Here is an 18,740-nt window from a genome sequence, read left to right as displayed (position 1 = left end):
GGAACTGTAACAGGAGATGGGACTTCTCTCTCTCTTTTTTTTTGGAAAGTATTTCCTCCTGGTTGAATACAGGCGAAGGTATCAGTGGTATCACGTTTAACGGAAGCGTTTCGGTCACATGAATTCTGGGGCAACACACATGCGTGTCCGCTAATGCCTATAATTACCACCGACGCATGCAAATGTCAGGATGTAATATAAATGAAATATAAGATTAAATATAGAATAGCACGTTTAATTATAACAATTTTACAGTTTAATCGCTTTGCCGAACTTTCAGATAATTATCACGTGCATTATGTACAGCTAATTAAATTAATACCACAGTTAATATATATATTAATTCTTCAGTTATTTAGTAATTAAAAACTTATTTTTACGCCTGTATAGCAGAATTTCGTACCACTTTCTACAAGTATAATGATTGATGGAAACTATTTAAATGGAAATATTTGACATATTTTTCTACTAACATCAGACGTTCGTGCTTAAGTAGTAATGGCCAGTTTAATCGTCGTCTCAAGTTACAACGCACAATTGGCTGTAACGCGTGGAACGCATCTACGCGGTCGCGTACCGCGAATTCTTGGAGCAGGATGTCGGTCTTAAAAAGATTCCAAAAGTACACGGCCGGAGTCAGACGCTCGGGGGTCTTTATCTCGTGAGTCACTCTTCAAGCAGCGCTTTCCTCGTCGAAGATGATGATAATCGAGATAGTCGTCGCGTTCCGTCTCCAGCTGTGCGCCGGGCTCCTTCGCGGTCTTCCCTCGACGACGTAAAAGACGTCACCTCCGTCTATTATTGTAACGTCTGTCCTCAGCTCCCGTTAACATCCGCGTCGTCGTCGGCGCGACGCGACGTGCGCGGTCACTCGCTCGATATTCGGGAAGAAATCGGCGAGACAAACCGCGCTTTTTGTCAAACGGAGCAACGAAACTTGCTACACAGAAAAAAGAGGTGTCAATTCCCGAGTCGAAATTTTAGACCTATTTTTGACCTGAATTTTCTAACATCTGTAAATGCTAGAGGATCAATGTAGGTTTAATTTACATGGAAACTTTAGTCCTACTTAGCGTCTCTAAAATAGCAAAAAACGTATAAAATGCTACTTGCCTACAGTTTCCAGAGGACCTGGAGGCTTTTACGAGGCTTTACTGAAGTCCTCTTTAGAACCTACAAGTAGCATTTTGTACGTTTTCTGCTATTTTAGAGACGCTAAGTAGGACTAAAGTTTCCATGTAAATTAAACATTGATCCTCTAGCATCATCTACAGACGTTAGAAAAGGGTCGAAAATAGGTCTAAAATTTCGACTCGGGAAATCAAGACTTGTATACTCAAGACGTATTTGTACTCAACAATCTATAATCTTGGAAATGAGATTATATTGCGTTAAACAATAGTTCAATCAGGGAAAAAGAGTTGAAATAAAAAGTTGAAATTCTTAATCGGAAAAGCTGAAATTCTTATAAGATTATATGTTGCGTATATCATCAGAGTATATGCATATAAGTTTTGATTTGACAATTTCTTCTTTTCTGTATATCGAGTATATCGACCCTCTGCCAGGGTACGGGTGATTAAATAAAACTGCGAGATAATTTTCGCAATCGCGTGCGTTAATTTCTGATATTTTTATGGGGGTACTTCGAAGTCTAGGCGTCGAAGATTAAACCTGCATTTTCCCGGGACGCTCTCTGTTTAGAAATATTTTAGATAGAATATGACAATTTAGAAAGAAAATTTCGATGAAATTGAATTATATTTTGGGCAGGGACTATACGCGAGAGTCGGTATTTGGCACGATAAGCAGGAAACGATGCTTATCTCTATTTCTTAATGAGCTAGGCACGTACATACGACGCGTACTTTGTTATTGCGTGCGGCGCCTGGCGATGGATCGAATTCGTAAGACGAGACGGTCGACATACAGCGAGACACGCGATGAGTCATGTCGCCTCTATTAAGGTCGATGTCTGCGTCTTATCAAAGGCGAACGGCCAAAATCGAATCCGATAATTTTCCGTACACGTCGCACGATTTACGTCATTTATAATAATAATATATTTATATAATTCAGCCTATCAAGTAATTATTTATGTTTGTAATTTTATTATTTTATTTATATTTTCTTTATCTAGTTATATATAATTACAAAATTTTAAGTTTCTTTTTGCACGCTGCTGCGCGATCAAAAATCACGAAGCAATCATAAAAATGAGCTGATCGTTAAAACGGCAGAATCAATTTAGGGGAACCGAAGATCGTGGGAGAATGTCACGCGGGCCACGGAGGCGGTGGTCAATTGTGCGAAATTAGAGGACCGAGATAAGGTAATAATCTCGGGGTAGGGGCGAAGGAGGCGCGACCGGAAGCGCAGGGTCGCAACGCGGTCGCGGTTATTTCCAACTTCGAGCGCCGGCTCGAGTTTCTTGCATGCCGACTACTGTCCCGGACGAAAATGCAACACATCGTCGCATTTTTCGACTCTGTACGCGTTTGGTCCATGAAACGCGTATATCGATCTTAGCGCGAAACGCGCTGATTCCGTCGGCTTAACTGTATCTCCGTTAATCCGTTAGCTCGCTAACCGGAGCGATGCGCTCGACATTCCTTCGTTACCGCAGCGCGGATGCAAAGCGTTTTGCTTTCGCCATGATGGCGAAGCAATACCTCGCGGCCGCTAAAGTGGCGCAATTACCATCTCATGCGAGAATAATTTGCTGAACTCTGCGAGATGTAAGACGCGTACAACGCGGATTAATTTTACGAGTAGTCATAATTAAATATCATTATTGTTCCTGAACGGTAATTATTGTGCAGAGAAAGCGGAAATATGAGAGATACGGGTAAATAAAATCACTGGTTATCGAGATCTCAAAATCTCGGGTACTCGCAACTCGTTGCGTCGCGTAAATGATCCACGGTGCGGTCTCGCTTCGCGTATACTTGGCGCGAGACACTACCGTGTCTCTTGATTATCGGCTTTCAAGATTAACGTATGGTAAATAAGTACGAAGAATCTGTAATTGCGTATACTTAGTAAATGTTCGCCCGGTAGAGTTATATAATTTGTAACTTCCGTCGGTAAGACGCGGTCGGTACTTCCCATTTTTACTAGCACTGGTAATTATGTAAGCAATTCATTAGTCTATTAAAAAATTTAAAATCGTGTTGCTCGATAAAAATACAGATGTCTCTGAAATACAGATAAATCAATAAGGATGACTCGCCAAATAGGCCTGCTCCTGTGCTTTGTATTTTTATAATAAAAAAAAATAAGGGCGACTTTCCTGTAGAGATGACTGATTTGCAATCATTTAGGCATACTTTTTTTAGATTCATACATTTACATATTGCATACACTTAGATGCACATAATTTTGCGAGCAAGTGCAATAAACATTTGAGAAAAGGTGGAACATATGTATAACTTAATTTAAATATAGACTCGAATAGCTCTGATATAAATGCAGCAAGATAGCGAAAACTAAAGATCGTTTATTTATATTTCTTTCAGTTAAAAAAAAGCGACTTTCCGATCAAACTGTCATTAACATACTCGTCGATTAATTCAACGAGCAAAATTATTCGTAACACTTCTAACTGTATAACTAGATCATATAAAATTAATTATGTATATAATTCATCGTTCTTAATCTCTATAATCTTTCTTTCCGAATGTCAAACAATAAAAAATCAATAATCCTATTCAATGTCAATAAGATAATGCAGATATCACTTGACAAGTTAATCGCCAATTCATCAGAAATTTGTCATTTCGATATCGAAAACAAACGGAATGTTACACCGGACCGTTTTTAGTTATGGAAAATACACACTTGAAAAAACAAATTAATAAATGTCGAGTCCAACTAATGTATCTTATTTCTGTGTCGATCCAAATTTCAAGTAAATTATTGTAATAATTGCAGCGCTCGTACATTTATTCAAAACTTATTTTTTCGCAATCGTGACATTTATCCCGTAAATATTTTCAAATTCTAGCTTTAACATATCAGATATATGTATATAACTGAATGTCTAATCAATACTCTCTTCGTATATTTCATGGATCTTTATTCACACCTATTTTATCATGGTATAAAATTGCGTATGACAACAGACGAATATAAATATATACGAAGTCTCCGAAAATACAAAACTCAATAGCACTAGAGTCTAGAGGTCTGTGTAATAATCAGGGTAGTGCGAGTGACGACAGATTCATATGATAATAATTTATTCAAATATGTAGCGGCCGCTCTCGGCGGTTGTACAGTGGATGATGATAGGGGCGCGCGAGAATTAGTAATCGAAAGTAATCTTGTAGAAAGACACATTCAAAAATAAGAAATCAATCTTCGAATTATCGCACTAGGTGCGATATTGACGGGCAGCAACGAAAAGCGCGCGCGCGCTCCGCGAAAGTTCGAAACAGAAGTCGGTAAAAAAAGATACAAAAGAGAGAGATAACGAGTTAAGAAGCATGGGTGAAGGGTGTGTTGCGTTATCGCTCGGTCGAGAGAAAGGGAGAGAGAGAGAATAGGGAGAGTGTCGCTTCCGTCGCGGGATATATATATTTTTTTCTTAGTTCTCGTCGACCTCAGCTTCCTGCTCCTCGTCGAATTCTGCATCCTCGTCCGCGGTAGCCTCCTGGTACTGCTGGTACTCGGACACCAAGTCATTCATGTTCGATTCGGCCTCAGTGAATTCCATCTCGTCCATGCCCTCGCCGGTGTACCAGTGAAGGAAAGCCTTTCTCCTGAACATGGCAGTGAACTGTTCAGAGATGCGCTTGAACAGTTCCTGGATGGCGGTGGAGTTGCCAATGAACGTGGCGGACATCTTGAGACCGCGCGGCGGGATATCGCACACGGCGGTCTTGACGTTGTTCGGTATCCACTCGACGAAGTACGAGCTGTTCTTGTTTTGAATGTTGAGCATTTGCTCGTCGACCTCCTTCATCGACATCCTACCGCGGAAGATGGCGGCGACTGTGAGGTACCTGCCGTGCCTAGGATCGCACGCTGCCATCATGTTCTTGGCGTCGAACATCTGTTGGGTGAGCTCCGGTACGGAGAGCGCTCTGTATTGTTGGCTGCCGCGAGATGTGAGAGGCGCGAAGCCAGGCATAAAGAAATGGAGACGGGGGAAGGGCACCATGTTTACGGCAAGTTTCCTAAGATCGGCATTCAACTGGCCGGGGAACCTCAGACAGGTCGTTACACCGGACATCGTGAGGGAGACGAGATGGTTTAGATCGCCGTACGTCGGCGTCGACAGTTTCAGGGTGCGGAAGCAGATATCGTAAAGGGCCTCGTTGTCGATACAGTAGGTCTCATCGGTGTTCTCGACGAGCTGGTGTACGGAGAGAGTGGCGTTATACGGTTCGACGACTGTATCGGACACCTTGGGCGACGGCACGACGGAGTACGTGTTCATGATTCTGTCAGGGTATTCCTCGCGAATCTTCGAGATGAGCAGGGTACCCATACCGGAGCCGGTACCACCGCCCAGGGAGTGCGTGAGCTGGAATCCCTGCAGGCAGTCGCAGCTCTCGGCCTCTTTTCTTACGACATCGAGGACAGAATCCACGAGCTCGGCGCCCTCGGTATAATGGCCCTTGGCCCAGTTATTGCCAGCGCCGCTCTGACCGAACACGAAGTTGTCCGGTCTGAAGATCTGGCCGAACGGTCCCGAGCGCACGGAGTCCATGGTACCGGGTTCCAGATCGACGAGGATGGCACGCGGCACGTATTTGCCGCCGGACGCCTCATTGTAGTAGACGTTGATTCTCTCCAGCTGAAGATCGGAGTCACCGTGGTAGGTGCCGGTCGGGTCAATGCCATGCTCGTCGCTTATGATTTCCCAAAACTGCAATACAAAAAAGTCACCTCGTAAGAATACTTCCATTAGAAAGAGAAACTTTACATTTTAATATATCATTGCAGGGGCTAATAAGAAGCAGTTTATAGGCGCGATATAACTGCTTCTTATTCGATAAAGGAAATAAGGGTGCGACGCGTATTTCTTCGTCTAGCAAGTGCCGTAACGAGTCAGCGCTGCCATAAAAATTAGATACGCGTTCTGAATCACGCATCATCCGCGCGTAGGAAGGAAGCTTCGCGCACCGGCTTTCTCCCCGCAATTATCCTCGCATCCGTTTTCCAGCCTTCCATTGTATCAAGCGCGAACGGAGTTCGCCGTTCAACGACCTCGCGCGCACGGCGAATAACTCGCGTGTAATTAATCGTAATATCTCAAGGCCTGCGCATCGAATTACGTTTCTCTTTTTTTTCCCTTTCGCATTTTTTAAAGCGAGCCCGCCTCTCGATGGTGTAACCGAATCGCCCGAGCGATAATCGAGACTAATTAGTCCCGTAAGCGCGGTGTTACGCTCCTGTCTCGCAGCGGCCGGTCGATCGCCTCGTCGAAGCGCATCGCGATGCAATGGGTACGACGCTTCAGCAATGGACCACGTCGCCACGTAATCTCCCGGAAGCGCTCGTTTCACCGTGATAATCATAATCGGCACTTCAGATTGAAATGTCAATCGCTTGTAAATGTCTTTCAATTTAAAGTCGCGATGAAGAGAGCGTAATTTTTAAATTAAATACTTATGCACCCGGACAATCTCGAGTAATCCGTGAATGACAAATCGCAAAAGATTTGCTGAGAGAGACAACATTTCAGTGCTCGCATATATTAATTAATATTAATGAAGCAAATTAATTTCTGATTGATTTCTACGTGCAAAGAAGATAGTTTGGGACTTTTCCCCCTTCCAATTAGCAATTCAGAATGACTGGGCGTGTCTGATGCAACTCCTTATTTGCAAACAAAAGGGGAAATTAATTGCGAAATTGTCGGCGCACCGCGTGCGGTCCACGATGCATCTCCACTTCATCTCGGGAAACGCGGTTCAAGGACCCCGCGGTATATTTCTGGAAATCGACGTGCGAGAGATACGTGTATATCCTCCTAAGTACAAGGGCACGCAAATAGAATGGCTAGACTAACGTAATTATAACGTCTTGATAGTTCAATTGTCTTATCATAGAGGATATCATGCAACTTTATGTCGGAGCGTGGCAAAATAACAAATTACACATCACTTGGCAAATTATTCGTCTCTAGTCTCTCGACATTTCACAATCAAGACGCTCCATTACGGAAGTCGGCTGTTTGCAATTTGTCTGTCCTCAAATATAAATTCGCAAAACGAAAAATGATTTCGCCATTTGCAGTTGTAGCTAACTGTGCATTTCGTAACTATCTATTCATTATAAAATTAGAAATGGTTAAAAGAATATTTTACTACATTATCGCATTCAATAAAGCTGTTTTTAGTTTTCATTTTATATTTATTTAATAAGTTCTCGATCAAAGAGACAAAGTCGAAAGTAAATAAGAGCGTTGCAGACAGTCTCATCGCTGCGTCGCGACTTCCATCGAGTCAGTTTTTTTTTCCCCAAGAAATTGTCATTGAATAATCTCAAGTCCATATACAATCTGCGTGAAAGTTACCGTAAAAACGCCAGGTCCGCCTACCGTTCGGTACGTACGTCCCACATGGAGACGATGGGTGTATTAAGCAGTGACCATATATGATCATCGTCGTTCGAAAGCTAAGATCACCTAACCCTATCTGTCCCCACCCAACTCCTCCTCTTCCTCTCCTCCTCCTCTTCCAGCCTGGCCGCGCAATGTATATGTTACAGTCAGATATGAGTCACCAATGTCACCGCTATATATAGAGATGATTGTAAAACGACAGTGCGATTAACATGAACGATGATCGTTCGGTTATGCACTGCAGCGATCTGTTTGTCCATTTATTTTTAATTTTTCCCCATTTTTCTCGAGTCGAGTCACGCACCTAGGACTTCGACGTCGCCAACAGCTGGCGACAGACGCGGACCGTCGTCGCGAGACCGGAAGCAGCGCGAAAGGTCGTACCGTTATTCTAAATGCATACACGTCGCCACGCGCGACGCTGCACTTACGCGTTGCGTAACCACCGAGCGGATACGCGATGCAATTGGTCCGATGCGAGTGATCCCGAGGGTCCCACTGACTTTAATGGATTGCCGCTTATGGCAGATGAAAGAGAGACGCTAAAGAGGGCTAATTCGCCAAGGGTTGTCTATCTAGCTAGACTATACAGGAATGCGATGTATATATGTATATGCGTGACGTATATGTATGTATGTATGTATGTATGTATGTATGTATGTATGTATGAAGAAAGAACAATATAATTAGTATTTTCTAAAGAACTCCTATTTAATATTTAGCATTTTTTTAATTTTGTATTAAAATATATTTATTTAGTATAAATACATCACATAAATATATGAATCTGTATTTAAAGAAAAGGTTCTTAATGAGCCTAAGCATCGTTTAAGAATATTATGCCACAAAACGTGATAAGATAATGTAGTTAGTAATAAATGGGAAATGTTAGAACTATTACACCGTTACAAAATGCACAATTCTATGAGAGCAGCTGGTTGTAACGGCACGAAGTGAATATTGGAGCTACACATGAGTGTATATAAATATATTTATGTATGATGTATATATACCAACTAGACAATCAAAATTAAAAAATACTAAATATAAAATAGGAGTTCTTTAGAAAATACTAGTTATACTGTTCTACTGTTCTCCAGAAAGTTTAGGTCGGAGGAATGTTATAATTCTTCTTTAAAAGAAAGGTCCTTATTGAGCCTAAGCATCGTTTAAGAATATTACGCCACAAAACATAATAAGATAATGCAGCTAATAATAAATGGAAAGTGTTAGGACTATTTCCCGTTGCAAAATGCACAATTCTATGAGAGCAGCTGGTTGTAACGGCACGAAGTGAATATTGGAGCTGCACTCCAATATGTTACAGCTACACGGAATAGTAAAACCATTGAAGTAAACGGAAACAACGAATTCTATCGAGGATTCTATTTCATGTAGTTTATACGAATGCTTATGCTCGCGTGTAGAAATAATAACCATAATTAATTACGCATCTCGTTTGAATGTAGATTTAGAACATATATTTTTGTAATTAAGGTAATATAAAGATTATAGAATCCCGTAAATGAGGACGTAAACTGGCCGCATTGATTACAAGGTACTCGCTCATAAATGCAACTTGATAATAAACCAGATCTATTTCTTAAAAAATACTCGCAATAAAAGATATTACTGTTACATATTTCAAGATATGTAACATTAAAAGTTACGCTTTTCATCTTTATTAATGTAAGATACCATATATTAATAGGTCGAGTGTCGTTTACAGATATTAGATGCTTTCCATTTACATCAAAACTCAGATAATTCTCACTTGTGACGTCATTCTGTCTTTATTATTCATTAATTGCCAAAAAGGATAGAACGACGTCACAAGTGAGAATTATCTGAGTTTTGATGTAAATGGAAAGCACCTAATGTCAGTCGGCGATAGGATATTATTAACGACTTCAATTATATTTATCCCGCTGCAACATCTATTTCAAGACCGAAACGCGAAGGAAAAAAAGAAAACTGAAATCGTAAAATAGTAATCGTCATCGAGTCGCGACAGTAGGCGAAACCCCAGCCTTTGCGACTCGACGCGATCGATACACCTGGCTATATCCAGCGAGAAAGAGAGGGCCGGCTCTTGTCGGCAACGAGCGAAACGGTTCGAAACGGGCCGAGGTGATGCGAAGGAAAATGGCGAGAGAGGATATCGCCGGCTTCCTTTATTTGGGAGCGCGTTGCCGTGCTAACGCCGAGACTCGGTGTCCTTGGACTCGAAGGCGTTCGTTAAATGGGCACATTCGTATATAATGGTTACACAACAAGCTCGCGTAGATAGAAAGCCAGGCCCTGCAACTACGCTAAATTTTTACCGTAATTTCGCCCCAATTTTCTCTAATGCTTTTTCGGCAGGTACGAGCTTCTTCTTGGAGCACCCCTTATACATCTTTTAACTATCTTATCTCCTCTGGTATACTTTACGGAGAATATTGAACGGTATATTTTGCGGTATATTGAACCAAATTCTTTCTTCATTATACTGGAATTTGGACGAATAAAAGATGTTGAATATTTTATCAGCGGTATTGTAGCGTAAACACATGAAATAACAAATTACTCTTAATTCCTGAATTTCCAGAATTAAAAGGTAGAAAATGAGGCTTTTAAACTGTACATATTTCTTATCGGTTTACGCATCCTCGGCGATAACTCGGTTATCGGTAAATGTTATCGCAGATTTTGGACAAGTTGAAAATTGAAAACAAAGTGCATCGGAGAGTTTATCGCGACAGCAATTACTCGGGTTCTTCAGTTAGAAAACATTTTCCATCTAATCGATATGCGTTCTCATTACTACTAGTCTGTTGTAAAAAAAGGGGTAGGTAAAAAAATAGCCTTTGATGTTACGCTACCGTGACCTCGGATCGATTGAGATAGACAGCTCGAGAAACGGGCATTGACTTGGTGCAGCAGCCTTAAAAATTACGGAAGCGTGACGACAAACGTCGATCACCTTCTCCTCGATCTGCAATCTTTATCGTCGGTTATTCAGATAAGATTAACAATCGTTGCAAAAGACCGACCTGCATCACGAACACGATTGCGTGGGCTTACATGATCTTTACGTAAAAAAATTTATACATAAACATTTGAACCATTATTCTCCAGGCTAAACTTATTTCCGTCCGTAGCGTTAAAGATATTTGTCGTTTTTTATTTTTATTCAGGCAAAAATTAAACCCGCGCTACCAGAAGCCGAATCTCACGTTTCTGTAAACGCGACGCTATTCGAATAACTTGATTTATAAAAAAAAAAAGAAAAAGACAAATATCGAAGACGGAGAGATCGATAAGTCGGCGAGAAGTGTGCGACGGTAAAAAGGGAATGGAGCGCGTGCACGTAGAAAACGGAGACGCCGATTCGCACGATTAGCGGCGGGGACTCCGAGCGTCCGAGCGTGTCGACTCGTGATAACGCAGTGGCCAGCATTGGCCACGCGTCCGTCCGGTTGTCCGTTAACGGCGTCGCATAAACATTTTAAAATACACCACGCCATACGACCGACGAACGCTGGCGTGGCCGTTAAACGCGATCGTGACGCCGCGCCGGGCGGCCGACGGACGCGGCGCAGGAATTCCATCTGCCCTTAAGGGGCGTCCACACCGCGACCGGACACGAAAACGTGCTAACGGTTGCCCGAGTCGCGCGATTCTCACGAATGCCCGGAACGACTGGATCGAAAGATCTGAAGATCTCGCGAAGAGATCGATCGCATTTCTAACGAGGAAATTTTACAACAGTTGCAAAGCAAAACAGTTAATTGCTACTTAGGCTGCGGTCCACTTGACGCTACAAATGCTCCGAAGCATTTCTCTTCTTTTCTTTCAATGAAGAAAGAAGAAGGAGAACGCTCCGAAGCATTTGTAGCGTCAAGTGGACCGCACAGCCTTAGCCGCTCAGCGAGCGGTCGTAGCAGCTGAATGGACCAAAACATCTCGTCGACGTCGGGATCGGCATTCGTTCGTTCGGTGTGTGCTCACCCTTAACACACGCCAGCCTGAACGGGGGAGGGGGGGAAGGAGACGCAGAGCGGGGGAACGAGGAAAGATGGACGTACAAGAAACAAAATACGACCAGCCGGTTCTATTCGCGATAAAATCGAACCGGCGCGGCGATCGAATGGAGCGTCTGGAGCGTGAAATGCATCTCATTTCTTATTGGGAACAGATCTCCCGTATGTTTTACGAGTAAACGTCGCGGAGGCGAGGCAACATTTGCGGGCCGACGGCCAGGATTATTGCGAGACGGAAAAGCGGAGAATGTCAGTGGAACGAAAAAGAGCGAGAAAGAGATGCGCGCGCAGCCGGTCGATGCCGTCGCGCGATCTCTCTCTCTCTCTCTCGCTTTCTCTCGTCGCCGAGAGATATGCCACACCCAGCTCCGTTCCCGGTCAAGTGACAGATAAATTTCAGCGAACGATTCGCCCCGTTCGCGTGTTCTGTGCTCCGTCGCGGTCGCCCGACGGCGTACGCGGAAATTGCGAAATATACACGAGAAACGGCGAGAGAAGATGGCCGACGCGCGGCAACGACGACGCGTTCGCACGAGAACGCGGTCGTACGGCGAGGGAGAGAAAAGGACCGACAGAGGGGGGGGGGAAGGAAAAAACCGTTAAGCTATACCGGCCGGCCGGCGAGCTTCTGTCGCCATGACAGGTCTTCGACCGCCCGCCGCGCGGGCGAGGCTGCCCGAGGCTTTCCTCGCATACCAGCGTGCCCGCCGAGCGACGGGGAAAATTCCGACGCGACGTCCTCGTTCCCACCGGACGACGGTCCTCATCTCGGACGCGGATATCGAGCGGCGAGAAAAATGGCGCGGCGACCCGGCGCAGAACCCGGCGAGCGAGGCCGAGAACGCCCTCGGCGATTATCGCGTCACTCGTCGCCGGTGGAACGATCTCGAGCCCGAATTTCGAGCGAGCGGGCGCAAAAAACGAAGGAACGTCGACGGTCTCGCGGTAGACAGTCCTCTTGGACCGACGAGAAGTTGACCGCGAACAAAGGACACGCGGGACGCCGACGGTCTCAGTTTCGCGCGCGTACGGTCGATCCCCGGGATTGCCTGAATTCGCCTACCTTCGCTCCAATTTGGTTACCGCACTGGCCGGCCTGGATGTGGACGATCTCCCTCATGTTGCTCGTGCGGAGTTTTGTTGTAACCTCACGAAAAGAGTGACCCTTGGGGTACCTTGAATGCGGCGGCGACTAACGGCGATTACTATCGAACTGACTCGAGTACAGACTAACGCGTCGCGAGAGCCCAGAGACGAGTATGCGACGGTTGCGGTGGCCGTTACAGATTTTCAAGCCTCTACTGGAGCGATGGCGGGGAGGGGAGGATGTTGGGCGCGCGCGATTGGCGGAGCCCGCCTCCGCCGCGCCGTCGCGATTCGCGGACGCCGCGCGGCCGACGCGCGGCGGCAGCGTTGCCAACTTCGCGCCGCTCGCTCGCTCGCTCGCTCGCTCGCCGCGTTGACTCGCTGCTCCGCGCGCCGCGCCGCCAGAGAAACGCGCTGCTTCGATTCTCTGAATTTCAAGAGAAACCGCTATAGCGCAACATTATAAGGGCCTTGGCACATAGAAAAACTCAAGCAGTAAGCAAATCAGCCAATCACAGTCAAGAACTTAAGGCACGGCCCTAAGCGGTAGCGAATCCATACCGTTGATTTCTTACTGCTTAAGTTTTACTGCTTAAATTTTTCTATGTGCCGATTGCTACCAGACTGGAGCCTCGAGAGTCCGAAATCCTACGCGATTTCTCGCGAACATATCCGTCGGAACGGTTGAACGTGATTGATATTCGAGATCGTACTTCTATTTCTTTTTCCTTTTGTTCGGTAATAGACGTTTGCTTGTTTAACGCATGGAACAAGTCGTTCCATGCGAATAATAAAAAGTTTTTCCATTTTCCTAACAATGGAATAACGAAGAGAGTCACTCGGCAAAATTCTTTACGGCTATACAATAGAGCCCTTCGTTCATCGCGTTGGCTTTTTTAATTCATACTCTTCAGCGAATTTTTAAATATTCGATCACTCTGCGAAATCTCAAGTTACTTGTATACAATTTCCACAAAAATACCATCAAATTGACTTTTCGCATAATACATCTAAACGATTGTTTTATTCTGTTAGTTAAATGGAAAACATTTTGAATTAATAGTAAATTAAAAAATCGATTTTGATATAAAAACGATTTAACAGCGACAGATAGGCGCGAGAATTAACATAATAAAAATTATACGAAAGAATCGCAATTTCTTTCCTAATTTAAACAATTCGTAACATCAAAACATAAAATTCGCAACAATTCGACTTATTTTTAGATATCAAATATGATTACGTAATCTACGATACCTCGGCTTAAATTCTCAAAACTACAACGACGATGTGATTTACGCATAGCTCTGTAACATTAATTTAATAATCCGTTACTGGACCGTTAATTTCAAAATCTCAGCGCCCCCACGTGATCGCCCGAGATGCTGCGAAAGAGCACCGGCCCTGATTGGGACCTAATGGATGCGGGCGAGGCTAGATCTGCCCGCGGAGAGCCCTCTCGACATAAATACGAAGGGTATATCGGTATATTCGATTGGTTGGGTCAATTGCGAGCGGCGTATCGTCGCGTCGACACGAGATGATTTCGTTCCGGCGCGCGAGAGAGAAATGCTCGGTACACGTATATATTTCCGTTGCTCCGTCAGCCGATTTCCGGGCGTGCATCTCGGCGCGAGATACGAGCGCCTGCCGCAGCTTATCGATTCGCAGGCGTGGCTCTCGTTGGCGGTGGCGAGCCGCGCGATTGCAGATGCGAATTGTGACGCTCACGTTCTCCGCAGGCCTCCGCACGTCTAATTGCCGGCAACGCCAATCTTTCCGCGAGACAAGCAACGCTCGTTAGAGGCTAATTCGATTAATTCGAACCGTAGCTCGATTAACCCAGTGAGCAAAATGCTAGCGGTATGCTCGAGCAGAATATTGCGGCAGACTGGCGTTTATTGGCGTGTCCGCATTAGGCTCGAATTTTATCTGTAATTTGAATATATAAAGATGGAATATATCACTTAATTAAATGATCAGAAAATGACAGATTTTGCTCGGCTTCTGCAATCTGCCAGCATATCCTGTTGACGGATTTTCTCATACTTCTGCTGGCATTCTGCCGACATTTATAGCAGACTTTGCGAGAAACTGTTTAATTTCTGACAGATTTGGCTATTTGTGACATTAATATCTCTATAAAATTCTCGAAAGATATTATGTACACGATTAAAAAATTAATCTTGAGATTAATTATATTATATAGGAAGAATTTTAATTGATATCTAGTATTTTTAATTTTTCGAAATGATTTTGTTCGAAATAATTGGATGTTCCACGAACGCAAGAAATATATAATTTAATTATGGTGATTATATATATATATATTATTTGTATATTAATTATATAATTATATTATAATCAACTAATATATGATTAATTCTTATCACATTTGTGAGATTATTGAGATATTTCCGTCTTTAAAATAGCGTTATATCCGTACCTCTATTTTCTTTTTTGGCCGTGACGACGGCACAAGAAGTTTACAGTTAAAAGCGTTTCTCGAAAGAGTCCTCGCGAGATGCTGGTTCTTTGCGAAGCAGTACCGTATTCGTCCACGATTACGCGTTCGTGTGACATTACGTTGCCTTAACGGCGGCCTTCCGTCTCGCTTCCACGTGAGATGCGTCGGCGCGCCATATCTAACGCCTCCTCGAAAATGCGTTAAGTATGAATCCTGTTAGGAGGTTTTACATGGGACGAGCATTTACATCCGTATGCACCGTAAATAGCGCGAATACGTATGTATCCGTTCGCGAATAATAGCGCCAGAACAGACCCATTGTCTCTGAACAATTCTGAACTCCGTGACCTATATATTACTCGATAAATACGCGAATATGGAAGTACGATATCGAAAATGAAACGTTCGTCGACTCAGACTATCAGACGTAAGTTTTAATTATTTTGAGTTTTTTTTTTAATATATGTATATGCTTGTATAACTTTTTTGTTTTAATTTATTACATTTTTTATATTTAACATGTATGAGTTTACGTGACAACCTTGGGTGCCGTAAAAAATTTGGTCGCGCCGATTTATTACCTCCTACACATAAGGTTTACGTGCATTTAGATGGACAGTAATGGTTCATTCATTAAAAACGATGAGTCAACCGTATATACGGTTCTTTCTAATCATCCTGCTAGAACATACACGCTGCGGCTAGAAAATAGACGTATACGGTACAAGGGCAGAAGCAAAAGAGAAGTACGTGTAAAAATTTTGAATTTTTCAAATTATTCTTTTTAAAACTATTTATAGCGAAAATTTATTGAGCGCACGTAAGTCCAGCACAAAAAAGATGGAACATTAACAAGATTGACGAACTATCGCGTGGCTTTAATGCAGGTAGAGCCATTTGGGAAATAGGATCGAATGCCGCCTTCAACCCCTCAGGATGGATAGAACACCTGTAAAGTAGCACGATGTAGTAAGTGATTAACCTTAGTGTTGCTCACTCCACCCTTACCCAGTAGTCGCCTTAGATCCATCCTGATTATCCAGCCCCGTCGGAGAAAGTCGATAAGTGACTCACGGATATGTACACGCCCGCGGCAACTTGGCAGGCTTAATTAATGAACAAGCAGCGTATTCTGTGTGTGTACCTATATAACGATCGCTGCCCATCCCACAGACGCTTCCGTCCGCGTAATATAATTAATTTTTATCGTCATTCTTCTCATATAGTAGTACCTCGCGCATAAACCGACTTGCTAAAACGTAATATATTATAGTTTTCCATGATGTATATTGTAATCTATAATTATAATCTGTTATATATACATATAACAGATTATATATATATATATACATATATAAAATATAGATTATATATGATTAGATTATAATTAAATAGATATTATTGTACAATTATAATTTGTATATTATATTTTAACAGTTCAATACAAAGTTTCATTATATTTATATGCGACACTATTATATCAAATCTATGATTCAATTAAAATATGACTTCTATAATTATCATTATATATAAACTAGATCTAGAATGTCTGTCTGTAATGTTCCCTATATTAATTCTTAAACCCTTTGACCGATCTGAATCTTTTGCATGGTTACTTTCTAGACCCCTGCCGAAAATAGGCATGGAAACATGGAAAAACCCCTTTCCCCCTAATTTCATCCCTATGACACTTTATGATAATAGGTAATTTAAGTTTAGTGCATTTATTATATGAGTAAGCACATTACGTTACCCGGGTAACGCCGGGTATTTCAAGCTATAAATATAACTACACAATATAACTTCATCGGAAAGAAACGTCAATATTATTTTCATTATCTCGGGGACAATATTCAGTTTAAAGATGATGTCACTAAATGAAATCTGTATAGTGTCCATTTTCGCGCGAAACGTCAAATTACGTACGAACCCTGCACTCAGGCAAAATTAAAGCTCTCATACTCTTAACAATGTCAATAAAAGACATCTCACGAGTCTTATTGTAACGGCAACGCGACAGTGTCGTGTAAATCGAGCTTCTTCGTGCCGTCAACCTATTACGCCGAGGAACAGGAATAATTACATCACAGCCGGGTCAAGCGCCCTTGCATCCAGCGCGTGACACACCGACGTTTAACATTACACGTTGTTCTTGCGGTTGTTGTGCTCGCGCGATCGAGAGCGAGAGAAGGTGTGATCGGCGACGGCTGCGACGAGGACGACGACGACGACGACGGGGTGTAGCCGGTCCTGCCTTGCTCGTTGCCTTGTATGGATCAACCTCGCGCACCGTCGTCATCTCGGAGAGGAGAGAATAAAAAAGCAAAGGAAAGGAAAGGTCGCGCGCACACACACGCACGATCGTGCGTTCGGCCCGCGCACGCGTGCGGCGACGTGGTTTCGCGTGATAACGCGGTTTCGTCGGCATCGATCACGACATACCCGGTGGTTTTTATCGTAATTATTATGTGGCCGCGGCACGATTCTCGGCCGTGCGCCAAGATCGTTGTACGTCTGTCTTTTTCCCGATCGCGCCACGCAACACGACCGCATATCCGACATGCAAGTGCGTCGACGATCCTCTCGACGCTTCCGCGGAAATGCTTCCCGTTGTATAAGTGCGATGCCCTAATCCCCTAATCGATCGTTGATTAACGGTTTCAGCTGGTTTCAGCGAACGCGGAGGATACGTTTCTTTACGGAAAAGAACATTTCTCAGCTGTTTCTCTCCACAGAACGCGGCGAGAAACAGCTGAGAAATGTTCTGTGCGCTCAGCAGGTTGCGTGCTACAAATAACAGGGAGATTAAGCTGTTAGTTTAGAGATTATTTCTAATGTTTCGTAAAAATCTATCGTTTATGGTTCGCACGATTCGCAGGCGAGGCGAAAAGATTGATTGCGATGCGTCAGAGGGCTTGACGTAAGTCGACAAAAGCCTTTCGTCAATCTTGCCGCGAGAGATTGCGTAATATCCGACTGAAGAACAATCCACGTGGATACGCTCGGCTTAATGCCCCATGTCTATTGTCCTTCGTTGGCTTTGCTATTTAAGCAGCGAGTGTCCGCGAGCGTAAACGCCGGGTGACATCACGTCCCCCTTTAAAACCAGATCCGAGCACGTTCCCGCGCCGCCGGCCGCGCCGGGAGGAAAAAGTAACGCTGGCGTCATTACGCGGTTGGGTGTCGCGATAATTAACGATCGATCTGTATCAAGCTAATATTTAATGCCACTTCCATCGCGGCTTCATGCGCCGGAAGCAATTCTCTCTCGCGGTGCGTCGATGAAGAGCGTCGTTGTGTTACGAGGATTATGTGACATCATCGTTTAGAGCTGATTTTTATTCTCAAATCAAAATTTTAAAAATCATTTTTAAAATGAAGATAAATATAATCGAGGTCTACTTAATAACAATCTTGGCGATCGATAATTCTAACATTTTCAATGCCTTTATTCTCTTCCTGCAATAAATTTAGAACTGACGAGAACTCTATAAGCCAAAGAAAAAGAATTGTAAAAAAGATAGAGAAAAATCACAAGGCTAGCTCAATAATATGTTTTAACGTTTAACGCTCAAGAGCACAGGAT

The 18,740-nt window shown here is 43.4% G+C and overlaps 1 protein-coding gene and 1 long non-coding RNA gene across 2 annotated transcripts; both read right to left on the bottom strand.

The window, feature by feature from the left end:
* Nucleotides 1–4,224: 4,224 nt before the first annotated feature.
* Nucleotides 4,225–12,880, bottom strand: LOC139776642 (tubulin beta-1 chain). Its single transcript, XM_071713463.1, has 2 exons — nt 12,665–12,880; nt 4,225–5,875 (listed from the first exon to the last, which is right to left on the bottom strand). The coding sequence occupies exons 1-2, from the start codon at nt 12,719–12,721 to the stop codon at nt 4,589–4,591; spliced, it is 1,344 nt and encodes a 447-aa protein (XP_071569564.1). The 5' UTR covers nt 12,722–12,880; the 3' UTR covers nt 4,225–4,588.
* A 3,016-nt stretch (nt 12,881–15,896) lies between these two features.
* On the bottom strand, nt 15,897–17,459 carry LOC139775292 (uncharacterized). The gene is made up of 3 exons (XR_011718792.1): nt 17,238–17,459; nt 16,163–16,406; nt 15,897–16,103 (listed from the first exon to the last, which is right to left on the bottom strand). It is a non-coding gene; the product is annotated as an uncharacterized lncRNA (long non-coding RNA).
* Between the last annotated feature and the right edge of the window lie 1,281 nt (nt 17,460–18,740).

Source organism: Temnothorax nylanderi, unplaced genomic scaffold (genome assembly GCF_030848795.1).
Source record: "Temnothorax nylanderi isolate EJ_2023f unplaced genomic scaffold, tnyl_v1.0 TNYL_tig0005_pilon, whole genome shotgun sequence".
In the NCBI taxonomy this organism is placed as follows: Eukaryota; Metazoa; Arthropoda; class Insecta; order Hymenoptera; family Formicidae; genus Temnothorax; species Temnothorax nylanderi.
The sequence above is the reverse complement of the archived record's forward strand: the minus strand, read 5'-3'. Positions and strand labels throughout refer to the sequence as shown.